This window comes from Pungitius pungitius, chromosome 16, assembly GCF_949316345.1.
Source record: "Pungitius pungitius chromosome 16, fPunPun2.1, whole genome shotgun sequence".
Taxonomy (NCBI): Eukaryota; Metazoa; Chordata; class Actinopteri; order Perciformes; family Gasterosteidae; genus Pungitius; species Pungitius pungitius.
In genome coordinates, this window is record NC_084915.1 from 6,514,389 (window position 1) to 6,538,504 (window position 24,116).

The following is a 24,116-nucleotide window of genomic DNA, read 5'->3' on the forward strand; positions in this document are numbered from 1 at the left end:
CGAGCTTTAAAGAATTTAGCGCTCAAAGAGTAACCCGAGATCTGAATGTTGCTTAAATGGAAGCTCTATCTATCTTCTTCTTGGAAAGGCTTTCTGAAACTCAATGTGTCCTGTAATAACAACTCCATCTGAGCTGCAACAACATTGAAACAAAGCGGGTGAAGGTCACTGGTGAAAGGGTGTGTGATTGTACTCATCAACAGTTGTTCACAGCACACAAGAATGTCCTGAAATAGTTTCGAGGCATATGGGGAAATGATCTAAGTCGCTATTACGTGGGCAATAAACACATAATCAATCAAGCATCATGGCTCCCTCATGTTAAATGTATTTGTATTGATGGTAAATTGTATTTCTTATTTCATTTCTATTACAGGAGTAATTCACCGGGGGTCAAACGACCAAACCTCTAATTGAAGGCCTTGAAAACCTTTTTTTTGTTTGTTTTTTTGCTGGTTAAAGTAGTAATCCTCAACAGAAAGGAAATCCCCACGACTGTTTGCTGACATGTGAAAGCCATTTTTCCGTTAGCACCGTGACACGTGTGAAAAGACGGAAGTCTTAAGAATTACAACTTTAAGAAGAAAGTGCTGATTAGCCAGATGATGTCAGATATTCAAGGCTCTACATCTCCACTGAGACTACATTTTTTAACACTAAGCTCACGATTTGCACTTCATTGAGTAGGGCACAGTTTGAAATATTCTGGTTGTCAAGTATAATTAAGCTCTGTCAAAAGGGTTAGAATGGGACTGCATAACAATGTACTCTAATTATAATACATCTCAAAAAGAGACAGGCCCGCGTGTTCGAGGCAACTCAGGCACGAAGAAACAACAAACACAAAAGCTTTAGAAACGAGTAGGGACGAGTTGAGATGCAACGAGTATCATCTCAAGAATCTCATCTCAAGAATCGTACATCAAGACTGCATCTGCGGATAGTCCGAAATGAATGAGAAACCTTTAGTCCCTCGGAAACATTGAGTGTTCCACCCTAAAAAAGAATATACCCACCAAAGGAAAACAAAGTACTTGTGTGCTTTGCAGCATCTGCGTGCTGAAGTACACACACATGCGAACGTCTTTCAGTAACAGCCAGCTGTTCAAATTCCCCGAGGAGAGCAAAGCAATAGCACATTCTCTTTGAATATGCCATCGTTATTTAAATATACTCCGTTTGTGATCAAGCCGGCCGCCTGTTTTACTTCTTCAGCTTGCTGTTCCCGATGCAGGAATTAAAGGCAAGAATCGTCATTACATTCCTGAGCTATTCACACATTTAATGAAAAGAACTCCGTTGGGAACGACATTGACCGAATGTCGAGCACAGAAGGTAAAGGCGCAGCTACGTGTCAACACCGGAGATGTAAAAGCGCACTTAAGTTGTTTGGTATCTTCTCTCATTTCAACGCGGTGCTGAATATTAAGTCCTGCGTTCACAAAATATTTATATCACTCATGGGTTTTCTCTAACGGATGATGTGAATTTGGTTTAACACTATGCATTGAGTGCGCTGCACATGAGACTATTGAGTTGTCTTTACCAGCGCTCGGTGCCTGGAAGCCTGGAAATGTATTCGTTTAGTTTATTGGCAACAGCAATGTAAAACGTCATTTACTACACTTAGTCATTGTGGTGAGTGAATGCTGGATGTTGAAAAGCTGAAACGGGTTTGCTGGCTTTAAAAGTTGAGTAATATAAAATATATGGGCTATGTTGAGGTTCGTTAATACTGGCGTTGAACTGCTCTAATTAAAAAGGTGGGTAAACTGCTAAGGGACGTCTGGGTGACATTCAGCTGAGGTGCACTACTCCAACACTTGGATTCAATCGGCAGAATATTATCATTACGATTGACAGCAAAGATTGTGCACCATCTCATTCATTTAATATATTTGGGATAAAGATCGCGCAGGGTGCCGCTGGCTGTAGATGGGTCCATGATGGAAAAAAAAAAAAGCATTTGCAAATCAAGCCACCATCAGAGGAGTCTCAAAACACCCACACACAAATATGAAGGGATCCACAAACAAATACATCGTCGTGTATTTGTAAATTGAATATTTTTGTGAATTGTCCTGTTCCCATTAGTGAGTCTTTCTGTGTGCATTTGCAATTAATGACGCTGATGTAACTCCATAGGTAACGGCCAACCAGAGAGAGGGGGGGGCCAGCGGTCGGTTCATCACTATCCATTATTGGCATTCCCATAATTTATCTGGGCCGGGGGAGTCCGACTTAGTGGATAGGGCATGAAATGAATGATCTGGGTTAGATCTGATTCAAGGTTAGTGCACTGAACCAGTGTGACAGGTTGGCTTTGCCAGGGAGGAGACGTAGCGGTGGTCTCCCCCAGGGTACACGGACACGCTGTCAGCCACGAGGGGCCGTGGGGTAAGTGGGCAAGAGCAAGCAAAGCGAGCGGTAAGGAGAGCTGTCGGTGTGGCGGGTGTGTGGGGGGGGTGCTCCGTGATTTGACAGCGATGGTGAATAGATTGGTGAGGAGTGCCAGCTAAACGGCGAGTGTGTGTTATTTCCATTGACTCATTTGACGCTTTTCGTGAGGCCAGTTATTTTACCCCACTGCCTCTGGATGTTAAATATTTGAAGCCCGATGAAACAAAATCTTTTCCGCCCCCCCCCCACCAACCCGGTGGCTCCAGATGGAGCTGCGTGAAATCTCATTGCCTCGAGTGATGTCACTTGAGTCAGAGCCGGTTACGGCTGAAGACTACAAATTTCAAAGCAAGGGGGGGGGGGGAAGAAAAAAAAAACCTGTGGGTGTGGAGTCGATGATGGGAGCTCACCAGACCTCTGCGATGAAGGCCCTCCCGTCCCAACAAACGCTCGCGCGTCTTGAATTCTGGACACCTCGGCGTCCTCCCTTAATGTGCCCAGGCGACGCCCTCGCTGCGCCTCAGAGCGGGGGGGGGGGGGCGGCCATAGATGGAATGGAGGGGATTAGTGAGGCTGCTTGGAGCGTTTGTGGGAAAGACGTATGGGAAGCTGGTGACTTGTCTTGACTGTGGTTGTGGGGGTCACTGGTTTATTTATTATATGAGGCAACAAATATTTAATTGCATTTTTCCTGTCATTTCAATGACACAATGGGGGGGAGGGAAGGATATTTCTAATTAGCACGTTCTTGATTAATAAATAAATAGTAAATTCCAAGCTCGAATTCGTGCATGTGTTAACCTTTACAACACAACTAATCTTCCTCACCAGGTCCTCCCGCTCATATTTCCTCTTTTACCAACAATATATCGATGATGTTGTGCAGCAGGCACATTATGCAGCATATTGTCTCGTCGCAATGGAGGGCTTGTAGCATTCACAGCCTTTGAAGTATGACTGATTTTTCTTTGTTTACGTTTTCCCCTTGTCTGTTTTGTGCAGATAATACGCACACGGGGAGAAACTGTGGGGGGTGGTCGTTGCTATGTGTGGTGGCTTCGGCTGAATCCAGACAACTGTCATGTCCTTATTTGTTCATAGGACAAGCATTCTTATTATATATATATATTGATCAAACCTTTATTAGGAAGTGCTGCCCAAATAATTGATTCGTAACTGGAGTTTGTGTCAATGTGAGGTAAACAGAGTGGTATTTGACAGCTTTTAACTGCAGAAGAAGGGGATATGTTTAAAGAAGGATAATGTCCTAGCAGTATAGGTAGGACAATGTTGGTCTTTCTGCCATTTTTGGCCTGGACTGAAATATCTGCTGCAGGGCATTGCAAAGACTTTTTCTCATGAATTGAGATTTACATGTATTCATGTTCCTCTCGGGATTAATTTATAATTAGGTGGTGAGTCACTGAATAATAAAGAGAGGCCTGTAAAACGAATTACATTCCCATCACCCTCAGCTATACATGCTAAACTTAGACAGTGAGCATGGTCAATGTTACACCTGCTTTAGGACCTTAGCATTGCTTCACTGAGATTGTTAGAATGTTGACAACATTTATGAAATGATTGGCTGTCAATTATTATTATATAATAGCAAGTTGTAAATCAGCTTATTTGATGAAATTGCACTGTTTCTTGTTCTTCTGAGTTTGTATCCTTATGGTGTAAATGCACTTAGTGTAAGTCGCTTTGGATAAAAGCGTCAGCCAAATGACATGTAAAGTAATTAACCTTTTTCTATTAGCAACTCCATATGACATGGCTAACTTTACCTGCAATGGACAATAATGGATGGCTGCCCTTATATAAGATTCAAGTTCTGCTTGTTTGCCAAATATTTCGATAATTTACCGATATTTCTTCCTTGTGAGGGTTTTGTTGCATTTGTGGCAACGGAAGTTATCCACATTCACTTGGGTAAAATGTATTATGTTTTTAATAGTCCTTATTGATGCTAATTGAATAATGTTTAGAACGGAGTTACGTGGGGCATCGCTAAAAACAAGCACCAGAATGGCATACTGACCACAGTCACAAAGGTATGGGCCGAATCATAGACCCTTCTCACCATCAATAGTCACCACATTTTAGTATCAAGCATCATCAAATTTGGTCCAGATCTGAGCCAAAACTGAGCCAGAACCAACTTTCAACAGGAATTTTGTGTATTCATCACAAACAAATAGGTGGTGTTAGTCGGTTCCAATCAGACTATCGGACGATCAAAAAAAGTGGTTGAACCATGCCATGGTATCTCCATGTTTTAAAGCCTTTTTCAGGCCATTCTCAAAATTCAAAGGGTTTCGGTGTGTGTCAAATTGATTTATTTGTTCACCAGTGACATGTAAACTGATTTTTACACATTAGAACACTCATAGGGGCTCCCCTTTTTCTGACAGAAAATTATTATCCACATAGACAATGTAGTTTCAGAGTATTTGCACTTTTTATCATATGTGTGCCATTTTTCGAGCAGAGGCCAAAAAACAGGCTACGGGCTCTGAATTCCCAAGCTGTTTACAAAATATTCCTTGTCGAGCTATAGCTGTACAACGTCCGCCCATCTTTCCCTCAGTAACCTCCCCCAGCTCTTCCTGCGGGAGGCCCAGGAGCTCCCCTGCCAGCTGGGCTGGAGTCCCTGCAGCATGTTCTGGGTTGGCCCCTGGGCCTTATCCCAGTTGGCCATGCCTGGCACAGAATGCCACCTGAGGGATATTTTCTACAAATGGGACAAAAATGTTGAAAATTTCAGAGGGTGCCAGAGATTCGCATTGGCTTTTCTCGCTCAGAACAGCGCTGTGCCCAAACGAGTTCAACTTAAATAAAATGTTTTCAATAGATGCTCAGCATCTCGGGTGAAGTAGGGGCCTGTGGGTTCCTGTTTGCACCTTTTGAATAATTGAATAATGTTCTTTAACAGGCACAATCGAGTTCAGTCGGGAACGTGTCGGGGCGGACCTGCCATGCGAGGGGGAGCCTTGTTATAACGTTAGGGGAAAGACTGGATTGTATGTCATCCACTGAGAAATCCCGTATTGGGGTATGACTCAGATGAATCTCATGCGTCAAGCTGAACAGTGTTATTTTGGCGCATTTTCTTGTCTTAAGCTAAACATCCCTTCTTTCTGCTCTCCGGAAATGTGTTTCTCTCTAAATTCAATACGCATTCATCCTGTCTTTGACTCCCACACCCCTCAATTCCCCAATCCATAGCTGTAAAAGCCTCTCCGTTGATTTGATCTCAGATTTGAACCGTTTTCGTCTCTCGTGTTATCCTTGATCTTTAACTAGCTTGAATACACTGCCATGACAACCAAGGTCACAGAGGGGGCAGGGAAATGTCTTTCCGGTGTCTGTCTAAGCTGCAAAAAGAAAGCTGACCCGCCATCTGAAAGGCTCTCTGTACATAGAAAGAGAAAAAACAGAGAAATGTTAGTTGACAAATAATGAGAGCTAGGTCAGCTAAGTTCAGTTTTCCCATCAAAACATAGCAAACCGTTCCAACGTAATCAGAAAATGTGGCGCAGGCTCAGAGAGTGGATACACAGCAAGCTATTGCTGCAATTAATTCATTTAACATGCCATTGAAAAGAAGAAATCTTTCTTCAATCAACTAACTGTGATTAAATTACATACATTTTGGAAGCATTAGAAATGTTTTTGGAAACCCAGCACCACAAATTGAAAAAGGTTTTTTGTAGGACAACCGCCTTGGCTGTGTGTACAGAAGGCAGCAGGAAATTATCTAACATATAAGATAGGATCTGAGACGCGTGATATCAACGTTTGTGACACCAACGTACTCTCCAAAGCGCTCGTAGAAGAAAAGCCCCGGCACGCAGCACTGATATCTACGGGGATTACAAAAGCGCCATCACCTGCATCAGCATCAATAAGATCTTTTATAACTGCATGCATGCTCGATAGTGCCCCATGCTATGGATCGTGCAAAACCTCCCCCACCTCGGGGATGGGAGCAGCAGACTCATATGGTTGATATGGTAAAACGTCCCTATCGAGCCCCAAGAAAGCTAAATTGCTATGATTTAGTGACGCTGAAGCCACAGGTCACATACAGTAGGGTAATTTTTTTCAGCCAACATATGACTCCCCATCTGGCAAGGCAGCGGGTGTCAGAGCTCCCTTTTTCAGCCTCGATGTGAAGGATTCTCATTCTATTGAACCAGCGCACGTTCTTTAGAAAGAATGGCCTCTGCAGTAAAAGCGTGTCTGCATGTAGCAGCCATCAAGGACACTAATACCTAACACTAACAACGCACTAACACCTTCTGTACACACAGCCAAGATGTGGAAGAGGTTTAACATAGTGGAATATTGATTAAATACATTTAAACAAATCTGTAATGTTTGCAATAAATTATGAGTTTAATTATCCTTTGTACAATAGACTAATACAAAACCTAGTAGGTCATTTTTCCAACTATCTTATCATTATTATGTTTAATTGGATGTATTTGTATGGGTCAAAAACTAAAATAATTTTCACTACATGGACTAAATTTAATTTGGTCCTCACATCAAATCATCACATCAAAGAGGGATCCCTCTTTCAGGATGATAAGGGTAATGGATGTCATGTGTACAAAAAATATTGTAGCAGTGAACCCGATAATAGCAGCATAACAACAGAAGACTATGGACATTTTAGTAACAAGAGTAGTCAAAAAGTCCAAATTGATGCAGCAGAACCAGAGATATTATCTATTTTTCTTGCACAGGTACTTTTCCATGTCAACACCTGGCAGCTACATTGCCTACAGTACAGAACTACGGGCAATATGTGGAGGCGTTTCTACGATAACCCGGTGGCACACATCACACCTCCACGTGCGACACCCCGGGGGGGGGGGTAGAGCTACAGGTTCCAATAAAAGCTGAGGGAAGAAGACGTTGCAATTTACTGCTGGTATCTTTGAGTTGTTGTACGCTTGAGGAAAAATGGCTTCCCGCTGTACAGCTTGAAGACGTGTATACAGTCTATGAGAAGAAGCTGGGTTTATACTGTCGAAACAAAACACTTTATCCTGCCAATTTAGATGGTGAGTAATTCAAAAAGTAATCCATAAAAGAAGAGTAGTCACCCGTTGCTAATAACTGGACTGCACCCAGCACTAGAACAGAAGAGGCGCAAACTCCCCGGTTTGATGCCAGCTCCATCGTCTTTTGTCCTTGGTGGATGACTTTACGGGTCACGTGTCGCTGTCCAGTCATGAATCTCATCTTGTGAATGTTCTACTGCCACGACAGCATGACATGACTGAGTGTTACTGTCTGGCTAGTGACTAGTCTAACAGAGTAGTGAAACTGCCCAGGGTTAAGGTTTGGAAAATTAAACTTCAGGACATTTATTTTGTTCTGTTGATATCAAGAACAGATAAATACCTTGATATTTCCCTTTTTTTCTCTAATACTCTCCCGGCCTACTGATAAATGGATTCAACAGGGAAACAAAACAAAGTATGATGCATAATGCGTTGTAGGCCTACTTTGCTTACTGCTTTGCCTTTATAATTTATAATGCAGCAAGTTCGGTTCAATATATAATCAAAGACACTGAATACATTTTACCACATGTCTTACTAGATACGTTTCAGAGATACTGCCCTGCATTCAACATACTAAAGAAACCAAAATACTGCTGTGTATAAATACCTACGCAGGAACTTGTACTACAGTATCAGCATGTTTCATGAAAAATAACAAAAAGAAGGCTGTTCTTCTCACAGCCTACAGAACACTGGTCTACTGCTCACTTCGCTGTCATCTTGTTCCTCATTTTTCTCCCACTTTTCCCTCTGCAACTGCAAGCTGAGCCCTAAACCCAACATGCGTCAGTAGTGAGTTGAAAGGCAAAGCCTTAAAACAACAGTTACATGAATCAACAGAATTAAGGGGAATTAATAGCAGTTTAACATCATTGACACTGTATGTTCTTAATCTGTGAGCAAATCCATCAATAATGCATTCAACAATCACAATAATAAAAGGATGTGCAATCTGCTAAAACAAATGCAGATGAGATCTCTATCCGCTTAAATAGGGGAAATTGTTTTTTGAGTTCCAAAGATATTAGCGATATCACCTAACATCTGGGGTTGACCCCCCCCCCCCCCTTCAACCCACTAACACCTAGGGTTGACAGCTTCACCCCCCCCCCCCCCGCCATCTGGGGGTTCCCCTGTGGGTTTCCCCCCCCTTCTTGGGTTTCCCACATAAAAAAAAAAAACTCCTCCGTGAATCGAGGTGTTGTGGGGAGTTTGCGTGGCTCAGTGATCCTGTGGTCTGGCCCTTGTGGGCCGGCCCAAGGACAACCGGTCTCAGGGTAGAGTCCAGACTGAGAGCGATTCAAAAACCCACACACCCTCAGCACAGTCACAGCGGCCCACGAAGCCCCCACGTTGTGGAAGGTGAAACAAAACTAAAACATGCTAAAATGTCTCTTACAGCTTAATATCTCTATTTCCCAAAACACAATCCAACACACAGAAAAAAAGGTTCTTAAACGGTTCTTTAGAAGGCTCTATGTTCTATGAAGAACTGTCACCTTCTTAAGAGCCACTTCATCTATTGGATGGTTCTACGTGTTTTTATATGGTTCTTTGGCATATTATATGGTTCTTTGAGATATTATTATATTAATTTTCACACTCATCCGGCGGGCAGGATGTTCGACACCCCCTGCTCTCTGAGATCGCCATAGCAAATCTTTTCTCTTTAAACTCCGTCATTTCCCTTGTTAATGTAAAGCAGCTGTACTGTCAGTGATCCTGAAACCCATGTGGTAGTCTCCTAAAAGTAATCAGTCATTTGAGTAAAATGAACGTGGCACAGATTGATTTGATACACACTGATTCAGGCGTCTTCACGAATAATAAAGATCTTTTTTAATTCTCAGCTATTATTATTTCTGTATTTTTTCCGATTGATATGAGCTTCTCCCATTTGTGTTTTCTTTCCAATTCTTTAAAATTCATTTCAGCTTTTCTCATTTCTGTATTTTCAGCAATTTTTGAATTCATTTTTCCAATTTCATTTGTTTCAGCAATGTTTAGGATTAATTTATTAATTTTTGTACTTTAAGCAACTTTCTGAAATGAATTTCAGCTTTATGCATTCCAACGCATTTTCAGCAGGAAATGCATTTTCTAGTTTGTTACACTGTCACTCTTGGTTGATGCCCCGCCCCTTCGCCTACGATCAGCGAATAAAGTCTGAATGTCAAAAAAGATTTGAAACTTGAAAATATAAGATTTGAATCTGAAAATATAAAATCTGCAACTGAAAAATAAAATATTAGAAAAGATATGTGAATGTGAATATTTTATTCAAAAAAATTGTTACACTTAGTCAACACTATATTCAATCCTATAATAATTTTTGTCCATACTTTTATTTTACATTATTGTATTTTTCAATGTTCAGGATCAAAACTTAAGGTTCACATTTGTTTTTCCTAATGATCCTAAAAAGCTTTGGCCTGGATCTGGCTCCATACACTGTCATGTGAAACATTTTCTAAGGCTTGAATGGATTGTATCTACAGCGTTACCTCAGGCAGATCCGACTTCAGAAGGCGTCGACGGACGTTGCTGCTGGCAGATGATATGTGATGCAGAGCAATTATATGGTTTCATAGACAGTGCTGCATGAAAAAGGCCACAATTCCTTGAGGCAAAAAGTGAAATAAACGACATGAATACGACGTGTGAGGATACGGCTTCGGTGATGTTAGAACAACAACAAACGATCAATCCAACGAGTGTGAAAAATCTTGAGGGTTTGTCGATTGTGTAATTTTCTGGCTCGAGTGTTCAACCTTCCATCTGCTGGTACCTTTTCTGGGAAATCCAATCCAGCTTCAGTTCAATAAATGCCCGCTTGGGTTGTTGGCTAGTTGGTTACTTTGAAGATCATTGGCCAGATGCTCACAATGTCAATAGAAAATCAAAAGCAATGACATGTTTTCATGAAGTCTGCTTTCAAATGTCTCTACTGTTGCTTCCAGCACTGGTTCTAGTCTGCACATTTTCTAGGAAACCAGACCTTTCTTTTCTTACTGCACTTTTCAGTTCCACTGTGAACGGAATATAAACAGGAACTTGAGGTTATTGCAAAATGGATCAATACAACTTGGACATAATTAACAACGTGTGTTTACACTTAAAGAATAAAATCGTTTTTTTAATAATTCCTTTTTTAATGAATAGTCGTTCCCATCACTTGATGTCACACAGAAGCTGTGATGCAGGGTCTCGGGCGTATATACACTCGTCGTCTCTGATTTGACATCAGTGCACCAGAGTCAACCTTTGACTTTCTGTTCTTTAGTAGTTGCCTGGTCATTCAATCAGCAAAGTGGATCAGCCATGAATACATTACCCTCGCCCAGACCTGTGACACATTAACCTTGACAACACTACCGAAACAGAATGTTATCTGTTGACCAGGTCACATCTCAAAGTCATGCCACTCTCTGCCATGCCGTGAATAATTCATGTGAGATAGGGGAAGAAAGCAAGTCTAGGCCAGGCAACTTCCCTCCAATCCATAGGCAAAGTGTACACGTAGCACTCTCATCCTTATAGCCATTGATTATGTGCCACGTTGGCCAGAAGCTTGGCAACAGATTACAGACAAAATAGACAACAAGACATCCTGACTGTCCACACTTGTTAAGTGTTGACTGTGGAAGGCGAAGGCTGGGGGGGTTGGAAGAGAGGCGAGCTGGGGGGTTGAAAGACCTTCCCGAAAGGGAATGAACACAGCCCTCTCATTTATATGTTATACATGGATTCCTGGGAATAATGGCTTAATCGGCCCTGTCTCTCTGCGTGGGGGGGGGGGGGGGGAATTAGGACATTTGGTGATGTGCAGAATGACAGACCCTTATATGCAGGATTTGTCTGTTACACCTTAATCCATCAGGAAAGTCTCCTGCCTCAACTGTATTAAAGCCGATTTGGAGCCCGTCGATAGCATCAGTGGGCATCAGGGAGGAGGCAGCGCTCAGCGAGAAGCGGCTCTGCTGATATGCAGATGTTCTGGGAGAATTTGCATGCTGACATTCTGAGGATTATTTCGAAACTCCGGCAAGTTGGAGTTTGATGGACAATTAATATGCACTTTTACTTTCAGATACAAATTTCCAGGAGAAATTCCATTTTGGTTGCAAGTTTTCGGATTTCTCCAGAGGCAGCAAAGTGTCTTGCTTCATATGAACCCAGGCAGAGGCTCATTTAGTAGAGGTTAAAATGAATAAAATATGTTAAATAAAGACTGCTGTGCAAGGGCTTTGCCCATGTGGACAACATCATGTCTCAAGTAATTTCAGAGGGATTAACGTTTGTGGAAATCGTTGTCACATGCTGTGTTAGGTCCATGCATAATGAATTGCATTGGCTGCTCGGGCTCAGTTGGAAAGGGTGTAATGGCAATTTCCTGGCCCTGAATATGTCAACACTTACATTTCCATTATTAACCTGCCGCTCTCATCCCATCTAATGGTTTCCCATATTATTTATTAACATCCTGAATACTAATGTAAATCATTTTGTCCTCAATCTTTGTTTCTGGCCTCCTTCTGGATGATCAAACCAAATCCAGGTTCCAGGCTTTAACTTAAGCAGCAAATGTATCTATGGAAATGTTAATTATCAGTTAACTAATATTTGTTGTAGTTGCCGATGGGGCAGGTTTTTTGACCTGATGAGAGTTTTCATCTCCTGTGGTTACATATTTGGTTTGCGTACATTTAGTATTTAGCCTCAATTTATCAAAACCGCTTCCAAGGTCTGTCACAGGCCCACTTACATATTTCAGAAAGTTTTACTACAACCTGAGATTTCCTTCTGCCTATATTTGTTTACATTTTCGCTACTCCTCTTTACAATGTACCCTTACACTGGAATACGTGGATGCTTTTCTCAGGCAAATGGAAATGACATCCTCAGAGTAAACTTCACACTGAATCTAAGAATTTGTATATTACGTCTGCAGTCGGAGAACTCATTTTGTCACAAATTGCGGCTCAGCGTCTTCCATCCCCTCAAACGGCCTGTGCCCATAACCCCCCGCCCGCTTCACAGTTTGAATACCTCTGATCTAGATGGATCTGGACACCCGAGCATTACGTCTCCGCGCAGGATCCATGGGCATTGATATGATACTAACAAAAGCCTCCGCTCCTCTGGGAAACCTACCCACAACAAATGTTTTCGGGAGAATCCCAGCCACCCTAAAACGACAGTGAGGTCAGCCAGTGATGTAGGGCTCTATGTGGGCCTGTCAAATGTCCTCAGGCCTAACTTTGAAAACTATTTTTTTTTTTTGTGCATGGGGAGATGGTTTTGTTTCCTGAAAACTATGTGGCTTGAAAATCACTGAATGTTAAGTCATTATGATTTCTGAGGGTTTTTAGCTGAAGCCATGAAAAGTAGGCCGGGACAAATGGCCACAAGATGACTGTGTGCAGGTTCATCACAATGTTGTTCGGGTAAACCACAATATCCTTGAAAGGAAAAGCTTACAATAACACCAATGGCATATGTTTCGTGAATGATCTCTCTCCAGTTTTTGCCAGCATCTTCTTCCTGGCAACACATTTGATATGAGTAATGACTCGGTGTGCTCCTAATAAGCACGGAGGGCCAAGTGGCACATTGACAAAAGTAAACTTGGCTAATCCCTTTGCACACTGTTGTGATTTCTCTCCCCCATTCTGCCTTCTTCCAGGTTTGATGAGCTTTTGCGAGGGTGCAAAATCTTAAAAAGTGATTTACATTTCGCCATGTTTCCCCACCATAACATCCTACCTTATCAACAATGCTACCATGGCTCCCTGTGCAATCTCTTGGTTTTGAAATTACAAGGAGTCTGGTTAGGAATACTTTGAGACATGCCGGAGCTTTCTTTTTACTTATATTTTTGCTGACTCTTGCACACAAACGGGAAAATGTGCACAGGATGCATGAGTGAAAATGCTGTGATTGGACAATGTACAGCACACCAAGGCTGTCAATGTAAATGAATTCACTAGTCAGTGAAACCCAGACAGCAGTAGTCAAGCACAAGATATGTTTCCAGTAACTGGGAGGATGAACTCACTTTATGTTTGATCTTTTAAGGCCATAATTTATGACATAATGTTAAAGCCAGAGTGTTGCCCTGGAGGTCCTTGCAGGAGAAAAGAAGGAGGAATATCCTTACCTTGATTAACCAATTCTAAAGGTTTTCTTAGGCAGTCCTGCCTTTTCTTCATTTTTTTGTCCACATCATTATAGAGGTTTGGTTATTTAGTTTGCCAAAGTGACATTTACGGCTAAGACCATCTCACTGTGGAATAACAAACACATTTCATGCAGTTTCTCTGCTTACAATATAGATTACCTTCAGCTTCTAATGACGTTGGGTATAGAATGTGTGTTGCAGGAGAGAGCCTGATTAATACAGGTATTATTCAAAACACATCGCCTCAGCATCCTACGCAAGGACGTGGTGTGGGAAATAAAATGGGGCGGAGAGTAGGTGAATTGCCAACAGGGCTGTATATTGTTGTACCTGGCTTCAGCAAGGAAGTTGAGGAGCAGGAGGAAGATCCACAAGCCCAAATCCAGTGGTTTAGGCTTCCAAAGTGCAGCAGCCATATCAGTTTAAAGAAGGACTCCTGTGGAAAGATAGATGGAGATGATGTCATCCAGTTTTCACTGACAAACGATACTTGTCACAGGAATTGATGTAATCATGTTTATTACTTAACAGATGAATGCAGGAGTTATGATCATCGAATGATTGATAAATTGACAGCAGTTAACTGTCAATCACAACCTAGCCACAGCTTAAAGGATACCCTGCTGGATGGTTTAGTATAATAGACCATAACTTACTAAATGAACATTGCGCTGTTTTGAAGAAGACTTATAATGAGCAATTCAAGCCAATGAGCAATCAAGACCATAAACTCTGGTTTGCAAGTTTTACTGAGGTAACGTATCAAGTCAGGTCTCACGCACTCTGTTTTGTTTTTTTTGCAACCAGAGGAGTCGCCCCCTGATGGCCAGTAGGGCGAATTCAAGTTTTGTGCAAGAAGCAATCACCGAAATTGAGTTATTCAGTACAGATAAAACAGATTATGAAGATGGGGTTATTCGCTCAGGGCCAACGGCAGTGGAGGGATATGAAATGCGGTCCTACCCCGATTTGGCATCGCGGCTTGGCTGATCCCACCTCAAATGGATTCATGTGATTAAAAGTGTCTTGTTTGTTTTTAAAATGATTCTGCCATCTTGAGTTGTGATATCTGCTGTCTTCTGATTCTCTGGCTGCTCATTACTTGAGCTCATATTAGGCAAGACTTCAGCTCTAGTTCATGTTTAGTTTTATTATTTATTTGGTTCCTCAGTGGGATGGAAATTTCATGACGCCCAAGGCCGTCAGTAGCCACACAGTCAGAGCCCGCTTCATACAATCAGCTCAAGATATGACCACGTTACTATGTTTGCACCACAGCTGGCAATAGGTCATTTCCGTTTTTAATGGGACTTGAAGGTTCAAAATGTTCACTTTGTTAGATCATCTTACATTCTTTGTGATTTTCTTCTTTATGCTTTTCTTCCATCATATTTTGGGGTAAAAAAAAATATAAATATTATAGAATACATTTATATTTTCTAGGTCTGGGAAAGGGTTATAAAATATTTATAATAAGCCTTTATGACCAAATCCCCACACAAATAATTTATTAACTTAGCCTAACTTATACTTTTAACTATTACCATTACATCATGAGATATGTACCAAAATAATCAAGTCTCACTTAAACCGAACACATAAAATATTCAGCAACCCACCTAAATATTCTTGAACCAGATGACATTGTGAGTAGGTGACCCTCGGTAATCATGAGAGAAGACAAAGCTTACAAGCTCCAACATTCTGAGCAGCACAATGTGACACAAACACATTGTACCGCAGTACAGTCTCCTCCTCCCTTATGTCTCCACTCTATGGACATCGCATAGCGGCTGCATTCATAACACTGTAATCATTGATAATTATGACACACTGGTGACAGTCCGGCAATTTACAGAGAGATGAAATTACCTCTCGTGACAAATAAATGAGTGCAGCTTGAAAACAGAAGGGAGAGGAGGGGGAAAAGGAAGCTAAATGTCTGCAGCGGTTAGACGGCCGCTCAAGCACTCACAGGCACACACTCACACACACACACACACACACAGACACATACGTACATACATGCGTGTAGCAGCTGCGTCCTACTTAATAGGCTTGCATTGTGCTTTTGGTGAGAATCCGCCCACCTTTACTGACAACATACGGAGAGGGGAGATCAAACAGCTTCCTCTGGGATAGCCGTGTCCTGTGTGTGCCACTGTGAGGACTAAACATGTGAGGACACACAGGTTGTGTGTTCAATGCTGCAACCTGTGACCATCCTCCTACACTACGGCTGTGATGCCACTTCAATAAAGGGCTGTCTTGATATTGATTGCAGCCGAGCACCAAGTGATTGATGCACATCTAATGAGGCTTTACCCTGACCGTGGTGCTTGTGAGCCAAAAAGCTCTGAAATATCCGCCAAATATGATAAGATATATGGTTGTGAATGGGTGAATAGATCTGTAATTTCTTGGCAGTGTGTAACCCAACAATATTTTGACAAGAGCCACTTAGGGACTTTATTCTGGCAAATAGACTTTCTCATCGCTGCTTTGGGTATTTAGGGTTTCCAAAAGTTATTCTAATGCTTAAGCGTTTAATCTATTGGTTTAATGGGGACAGCAACCAATATACTTGGACACACTGCTTCATCAATCCAAGGACCATGAGGTGTTATTGATGTTTGACATTGCTTTTAACATATCTGAGTGTCCACGTTGATGTAAAAAAACATCCATCCATCTACTTTTCCTTGAATGGCTGAAAAACACTGAGGTGGCTTACTTCTGTCCCAGTTAGAAACATCTGCAAATTGTATGAACCAAGCCATGTGATCTTAACCTGAATATGTGTGTATTCAGGTTTTTTAAAATTTATTTATCACCCTAGAATGAGTTTCTTAAAAAATGAAATAGTAAATATTGCCAATTAAACAGTACAGTTCATTCATGACATTTTGCATAGGAGATTCACTACTGGATGTCCTCTGGTGTCAGACGTGTCATTTCCTTGTCTTAATATCCTTCTAAAAATTGCATTGCTAATTTCCTGACATATCGCCACTTATTCAAGGCACTTACAGTCATACAAGGATCACCCTTTCCCATCTCATTGTCCTGGATGAATGAATCTTTTCATTTGAGTTTTTGAATGAACATACTCCGATTTCTCTACTCCTGATGTTCAGTCACAACACTGCTCCAACACTGATAGTCTTTCTACTATGTCTTTCAAATAGTGGGGGAAAAGCGATGTTCAGACGAACTAAAAACATTTAGTCACATCGTCTATAGGATCTCTGCTCTGTTCTATTTCTTCAGTACATGTCTCCTTGGACTAAAGCACCAATTAGGGCAGAAATAAAATCCATCCAGAAAGCTTTCTAGACGGGGGAAAGAAGAAGAAGAAAAAAAAAAAGCTGGCATGAAAAGACTGACTGCCGGCCGCTGTCTACAATTGTGCACCCGATTTACAAATACCTGTCATGCAAATGAGGGGCTCAGTGCGTCAGCGGTCCCTAGAGCTCGGATTGCGCTCGAAACGGAGAATATAAAGGAAAAGCAAAAAACAAAAACGGTCCTTTTTGTTGGCAAATTAAAAATAGCTTGCCGAAGGTGACAGCAAAGAAACTCTCCATTTTCCGCTGTAGCAACATTTGTTTTCTATGCAGTGAGTAATGTAATCACATTTGACAGAATCAAAAGGCTCTGAATGTTTTTGATGCAAATTAGCTGAATAATCTGACCGAGTGAATGTGCTGAGTGATTTGTTAAACAACACAGATAATAAGGGGAAAAATAATAAGCGTCAGTTTGCTCTTAGAAAAACGCCAGTTGGGGCCAGTTCAGTTCTTTTTATTTATTTATTTTTTTATAGTGTGCAGTCGGTCATGATCTAAAGGGAACGGAAATGTCATATTGTAGAGTTAATGGTATGTTCTCCATTCAGCTGAATCCCCAGTGGTGCAGTTACTGCTCAGGAAGTCAAGGAGCAGCTAAAGACCTCATCAGCCAATAAACACTGACTGCAGTAATTGTTGAATTTAGGACACATCTCTATAGTCACGTAATCCAAGTGCCTGTTCACTAAAAATAGCCTTAAATCCTGTCACATTTGGTTTGATGTGACAGTCTAGCGCCGGGAATCTAGCAGTGGTTTTAAAATTCAACAACATATTTAAAAAAGTCTGGGTTTCAAACTGAACCCACAGTGGCGGGAAACCGACGTTGCTTTCAGTGTGATAGTACAACTTTTACAGATTACACCGATAATTAGCCGCTTCCCGTGGCAGATACTGATGAAACAACCGATAATATCACACACCTGCTGGTAACCAGGGGTGAGCAGTTTTCAGGGAAAGGATAAATGTATGTAACCTGTCCGAGTATTACGCGCTCATTGTAAACACTGTGAATGTGATCCCAATGTGGTTATGTAGAGGCAGATAATGAAACACTGAGCTCATGTTACCGCAGTGTGGCTCATTTATAGTCCCTTTTATTTCTGCCAATGCATGTGCGCTTTCCAAAAATCTAAATGGTGTTCATTTGTGAAGATTATCTTCCCTGAACAAAACATGCCTGTATCATCAACTTTGTTTGCCACAAAGCTTATTTTCTGCAACAACCTCCAAATCCAATGGAAAATATCCCGTTGGCTTTTCATCACTAATCAGTATTATATAACGCATCATCCTCAACTCAGTTCCAAATGGCCACATTTAAAACACGGAGGTTGGAACACAGGTGGGCCTAATGAGCAAAGACATTTTTTTCCCGTTTTCTCTTTTGGGACCGTGAGCACGAGCATTATGATCATTAGGCCTCATCATTGCAAAATGATCAATGTATCGGGCCGCCGGGCAAAGCTGTCTCCACCAGGGCGCATCGCTATGATGTTATGCTAGTGATCATTTGTCAAGATCTAGGTTGTTCCTCACAGACTCGTAATGAGAGTACAGTGAATACATTATGGGCAAAGCACTGTATGACAACTCACCTCCTTTATTGCTTTTAGGGCAGCCCAAGAGGTCCAGTTGGATCAAAGATGACCATATTCTATCTCCTCTGAAAAGGGGAAGTGATTCGATATATGTTTATATTAGTGCTGAACTTGGCAGGCATCTAAAGAATAAAGTGTCTGGCTGTTATTGCCAAGCCTTCGTGGATAAAGCTCGCTCTCCCCTGACTGCGACTTTAAAAAGCTGTAATACTGTACGACATCTCTAAACCCACTGTGGTCTCTCATTAGCATAAAGAAATTCATTTTAAAAATATAACAGATGGATTCATTTTTTTTTTTTTAACTCAAAAATAGATTTGGACTGTGTCGGGGAATTCACCCAAAGGTAGAATAACAGAAATCTGTTTTCCATTATGAAGCCAGAGTGCTTAAAAGCAAAAGGCTGTCACAGCCCTTAAACATTTGTAATTTGATGTTTAGAAGGAGCTCAGACCTTTTTTCCTTTAAGTAAAATTTAAACTGCTAGCGCAAGAATGTGGTTCTGCATACAGCGCGTGTGACAGGGATTTCTAACTTGATAGTTGACAAGGTTTTAAAGCGCTTAAGGTCCCTTCGAGGCTGTGCGAGAGACGGCCACAGAATTGAAAATTCCTGTCAGCACTTTAGGGTACAGTGGTGTTTAAACCCACTGACACGCACCTTGGTTTCCATGAAATGATGATGGCTTGCTGCTCTGGAAATGGCCTCATATACTGTAGCACTGCTCCCTGGCCTGTATGATGTGTTTGAACCCATTTCTTCATCCCCTTTCACATGTGAAAGTGAACTTGGGTTGTTAGTTGGATCGGCCAATCCCTTTCGTTTCCTAATGAAGCTGATTTTTTGGCAGACCAATAGTTCAATATTTCTATAAGCTGTCAACCAGTCAAGTCACTAATGGATCTATAATGCTTATCTAGTTGTTCTACAATATTTTATATTCATTTATCCAATATGTAAAGTATACAATCTAGAAAGACCAAGCTCAATTAACTGTGTTAACTCAATGCCATCATGATTTTAAAAAACACATTCCAATGGCAACCTGCCTTCACTCTAAACATTTCCCAGTAATAATTGACCCAACCTCTTAAATGGAAAATACCTCTGATTTGTTTCTGAAATTACACAGGATTATAAAGGAACCTTAATGAGGCATTTGTCCCTGCAGTGACATGCATTATACTGTTGGTAGAAAGGGATCGTATCAGATAAAAAGCATAATCATGTCCTCTGTGACCAAAACAATTAGAGACATGGAACACTAAACCAATGGGGATCGGCTTTCTAGTCAATGCAGCCGGGAAGCCAAAACTACAAGCGGAAAGCAGCTGTTGAGCCTCGGACAGGGCGCCTGCCTTGGAGGTGAAATCTGTCACAGTTCATCAAGATTCCCGGTGAAGAGCAATACCTTCCCTAGCACTCACCACCTGTGCACATGTGTTACCTCCGGCCTTGTTACGCTGACTGCAGCTCAATGCCGACTCTTTTACATTCTGTTTTTCCTTTTAATGACCACATTGTTGTTGATGATTTGCATTTCAGGAATAGCCTTTTTACATCCTGTAATGGAGAATAAGTACGCCACAGAAGCGTTCTTTTGGGCTATATGTTGGAATTCGGAAAAACAAATCTTGATTAGAGGAAACACTCAAGTAATTCTCCTCAAATGCTGTTTCAACATCATCATTAAATAAACCGAAAAAAAGGAACAATACCATCATTAGCTGTGCTTCTATTGCCAAGATACATTGTTGGCTTTGGGGCTTTAGAGCAACGGAAAAAAAAGCCATTGTTTTGCTCAAGACAAGAAATAACAAAAAAATACAAATAAAAAACACAATTAATGTTGCTTACACGGTGAATACTGGAAACTGTTTCCTCTGGCTTTAAATTTCAACTGTAACACACACACACTGTAACAAAAATACGACTCTTTTTATTTGGTATCCCCATGAAAGAAAACATGTTTAAGTGTTAAAAGCTGCGGGACTCTTGGACTGTGTAACATGTGTCTGAATATCACAACACCAATGTTCTTACCAAAGTATTTTATGATTAATACAGTTAAATGTCAAATGATGTGAATTGTGTGAATTATTAATTTAATGAAAAGTAACCCACGATTCTTGACTTAATGATACTAGAGAAGGCAGACTACAGTCAAGCTATCGACGGCACTGCTTTTATTCTCAAAAGCAATTTTCAATTTTCGTCGGCTGAATTTAATTCTAAGAAAACGGATGTTGAACAGGCCGTTTGTAAATGGCTTAACCAGACAAGATTCCTTCAAAGCTGATAGCATTACATGGCCAGCCGAGCGGGGCCCCACATGTTGGGGAAATTAATATCTCCGTTCAGACTCAATGGATTATGATTACAGTTGGAACAAAGTCTTTGCCCATTAGGAGGGGCGGCTGAACTGGCACATAATGACAAGAAGTGGGCACCAGGAGGAAGGGAAGATGAGAAGTGAGATGAACTATTTCATTGACCACCTCCGCCGTGCGCTGTCCGATCTTGTAAATTGGCCCGCTGTGTTGTGGGGGCAACTACAGGCATGACCTTTGTTAAATTATCATTTCTTTCACATTGGAAACATAAAGGAAAAAAACACATTTTTTAAATTGATATTGTTATTCTTGGACTTGGCCTGTACTGTCTGTATGTGTCCACAAGTTATGATTAATGTTCTTGATGCCCCCCCCCCCCCCCCCCCATCTGAAGCTGGGAACAACGTTGGAAGTGGACGTAATGAGGAAGCTACATCAATAGCAGAGAGTATTGATGTATTGCTGTGGCCCGAAAGGAGAAGCCATTGACTTATTTTAAGACACCCGATGGAGCATGACTAAATAAACAGCTGTTTTTAGAGAACACTTCCATTTTTTTACTTATCAAACTAATCTACTCAGAAAAATGCAGAAGACAGTTGAACTACGACCCATCTGTTACTGTTGTTACTCCTGAAAAACAAAGGAGACGAAAGAAGAGGAAGATGTCTGTCAGAGTTTGAGTGCTCTTGAGCACCGCTGTGAGTCTGCTACGGGAATACAAACGAGTGCGGCATGGCGACATTTGATACCGTATCAGAGGAGGGAGAACCAAGGAAGTCGCTGTGGTGCTTTATGGTGCTATAGATACGCTGACCAAGGGTCAACCAAGTGTGCGAGATAATGCAGTTCTTGAACAAGCCTCGCGGAGCGGAACCACAATGGACCGCTGTGCAAAACTGCATTAAACCCTCCATGTTTTTGCCAGTACCGTGATGGTTGTGTTTATCACCTGAGAAATCCTATTTGAGTGAGGCGCTTTCTGAAATGGAAAAAATATGCTAAAACTTTCACCCCAAAGTTGAAATTAACATTTTAAATGCAAATTCATCTTTAGAAATCAAAATAAAAGAAGCAATATGCAAACTGGGTATAATTGAATTATCTTAAAAAATCTAAAAACTAGTCCGAGTGTTTTGCTCAAAATAATTATGTGAAAAGTCTTTGAATGGGAAAAAACATAACGGTGTCCACTATGCCAGACGCTGAGTCACCGCTCCATCAAATCCGCCCCCCCAAGGAACGCTAGCTCGAAGCCAAGAAGCAATAAATAATGAATCATTAGTGTACAGGTTACATTCCTGCTCATTTCTTGTGTTAAGTATCCGATAAAGTATACGGCTAACGAGACATTTCAGGACGGGCCCAGAAGCTCCGGCGTCCCGGCTATTTAAACTTTCACACTGTCTAGTTTTGTTAATGAGCTGAAGCCTCAATGTCACCTTGAGGTTTTTGGGCGCTGCGCAAAATACCTTTTCCAAATGTATTTCTTCTTCTCTGAGCCACTCTAAACTCAACATATGTTGTGCAACACTCAAGTGTTTCCCCGTGGTTGAAAACCTTGGGGGGGGGGGGGGGGGGGGGTCAGTGGTCGTCGCGGGTGGATGCGCTCTCTCTCTCTCTCTCTCTCTCTCTTTCGCTATCACTCTCTATCGCACCGGCTGAGAGAGAGAGAGAGAGAGTGAGTGTTTCAATTAAATAAATAAATAATTCCCAGACTTTCTTGGGAGGTCGGGGCCCCTTTCTGGTTCACCTGTAGGGGGGACACTGCATAAGCCGGTCCACCCTGACTGCAATTGGAGTTTTTCAGATGTTCAAGTAAAAATAACAAAAGAGAAAAAAAAGGAAAAACAACAATGCTATGCTGATGTCATCCATTCACAGGGCTGACCGATGGCCCTCCAAAGTCATCACAGAAACAGGGTAAGACGTGACGACGGGTCACAAGGCAAATGGCTGTCTTCACTTCATCTTTCCTTTTGCGCCTCGTGGTTTCACGAAGATTTAAGACGCACCACAGCAATTTCAGAAAATGGGCTGTTTTTTCGATCGATGTGACTTCCATGCCATCAATCACAGGCCCCCAAAAAATCACTTTGTTTCACTACTGTAACAAAATGGCCTGTGTCTGAACATGGCAGGTGTTGTCCACACCTCCACACCTCTTGACTTTTTACTTTTATCTGCTGAAATATCGGTTTGATGGATCGGCAGCATTCACTGAATCCTAACGACTTTGGTGATGCCAAACACTTCCTGTGTTGATGATTTCCAAGTTGACATTTGTGATTTTTGAGTAAAATGCCTCAAACTATTGGATTGGTTGCCATTAGATCGCTGAGTGCTTCTTCATACACTTAAATGTTGGTGTAAAGTACTTTGCAGGAGTTTTCTATGCTCCTAAGAGTCATTTTAAAATAAAAGCTTATTGACCCGCTGAATGCGTCACAACAGAGAGCACGGGGTCCATGATCCATCAAACCGTAACATTCGCCCTAAAGGAGCCCATAAAACATTTTTGGAACCCTGAAAGTTCATGCAAAGCAACACATTTTGTCTGCTTATTTTTGAGTCAAGTGGGCCGTTAATGTCACTGAATCTATCCAACCTCAGGGTGCGTCTGTAAAGTGGTTTGATCATTAGCTATCGATCACACTAACCGGTAAAGTATTCACGGGCAGCTTGGCGATTCAGTGTAAGTAGGAGCAATTGCCATTGCTAACGTGAAGGACAGCTCTATGGCCCAGCTGTAATTGAAATGCAATGTTTCACTCTCTGGTAATGGCCATGCAAAGAGAAGCAGGGTTCAACACACGCACTAGACCGGCCCGACAGAATAATTTAAGCCATAAATCAAACATCCATGCCTTGGCTCACCTTGAAGCTCTGTTGGCTCATCTTTGCCACTTAGGTGGAACTTGTGTTGAATTTTGATCTTGTTTTCTTATTAAATCCAGACAAGAATATACTGAAAGACGTCTGTAATGTACACAACTACTTAAATACAAGAAATGAGGCGTTTTTCAAAAGCAGCAAGCTTATTGTAATTCTGTAAATACATTTAGTCTGACCTGCTGCTACCGTTAAGTCCAAAATCAAGTATCTGTAGTCTTTAAAGTACATACGGGACGTTTCGGCACTTTCTCCGCAGCACAATTGTTGACTAA

At 41.5% G+C, this 24,116-nt stretch overlaps 1 protein-coding gene across 2 annotated transcripts in view; it reads right to left on the reverse strand.

Moving 5' to 3' along the window:
- Positions 1-24,116, reverse strand: part of gabra3 (gamma-aminobutyric acid type A receptor subunit alpha3) — a 64,496-nt gene that overhangs the window by 29,242 nt on the left and 11,138 nt on the right. For both annotated transcript variants that reach the window (XM_037467181.2, XM_037467179.2), the window contains exon 2: positions 13,996-14,101. In XM_037467181.2, coding sequence (XP_037323078.1) covers positions 13,996-14,081 — 86 coding nt within the window. In that variant the 5' untranslated portion in view covers positions 14,082-14,101. The remainder of the gene's footprint in view (positions 1-13,995; positions 14,102-24,116) is intronic.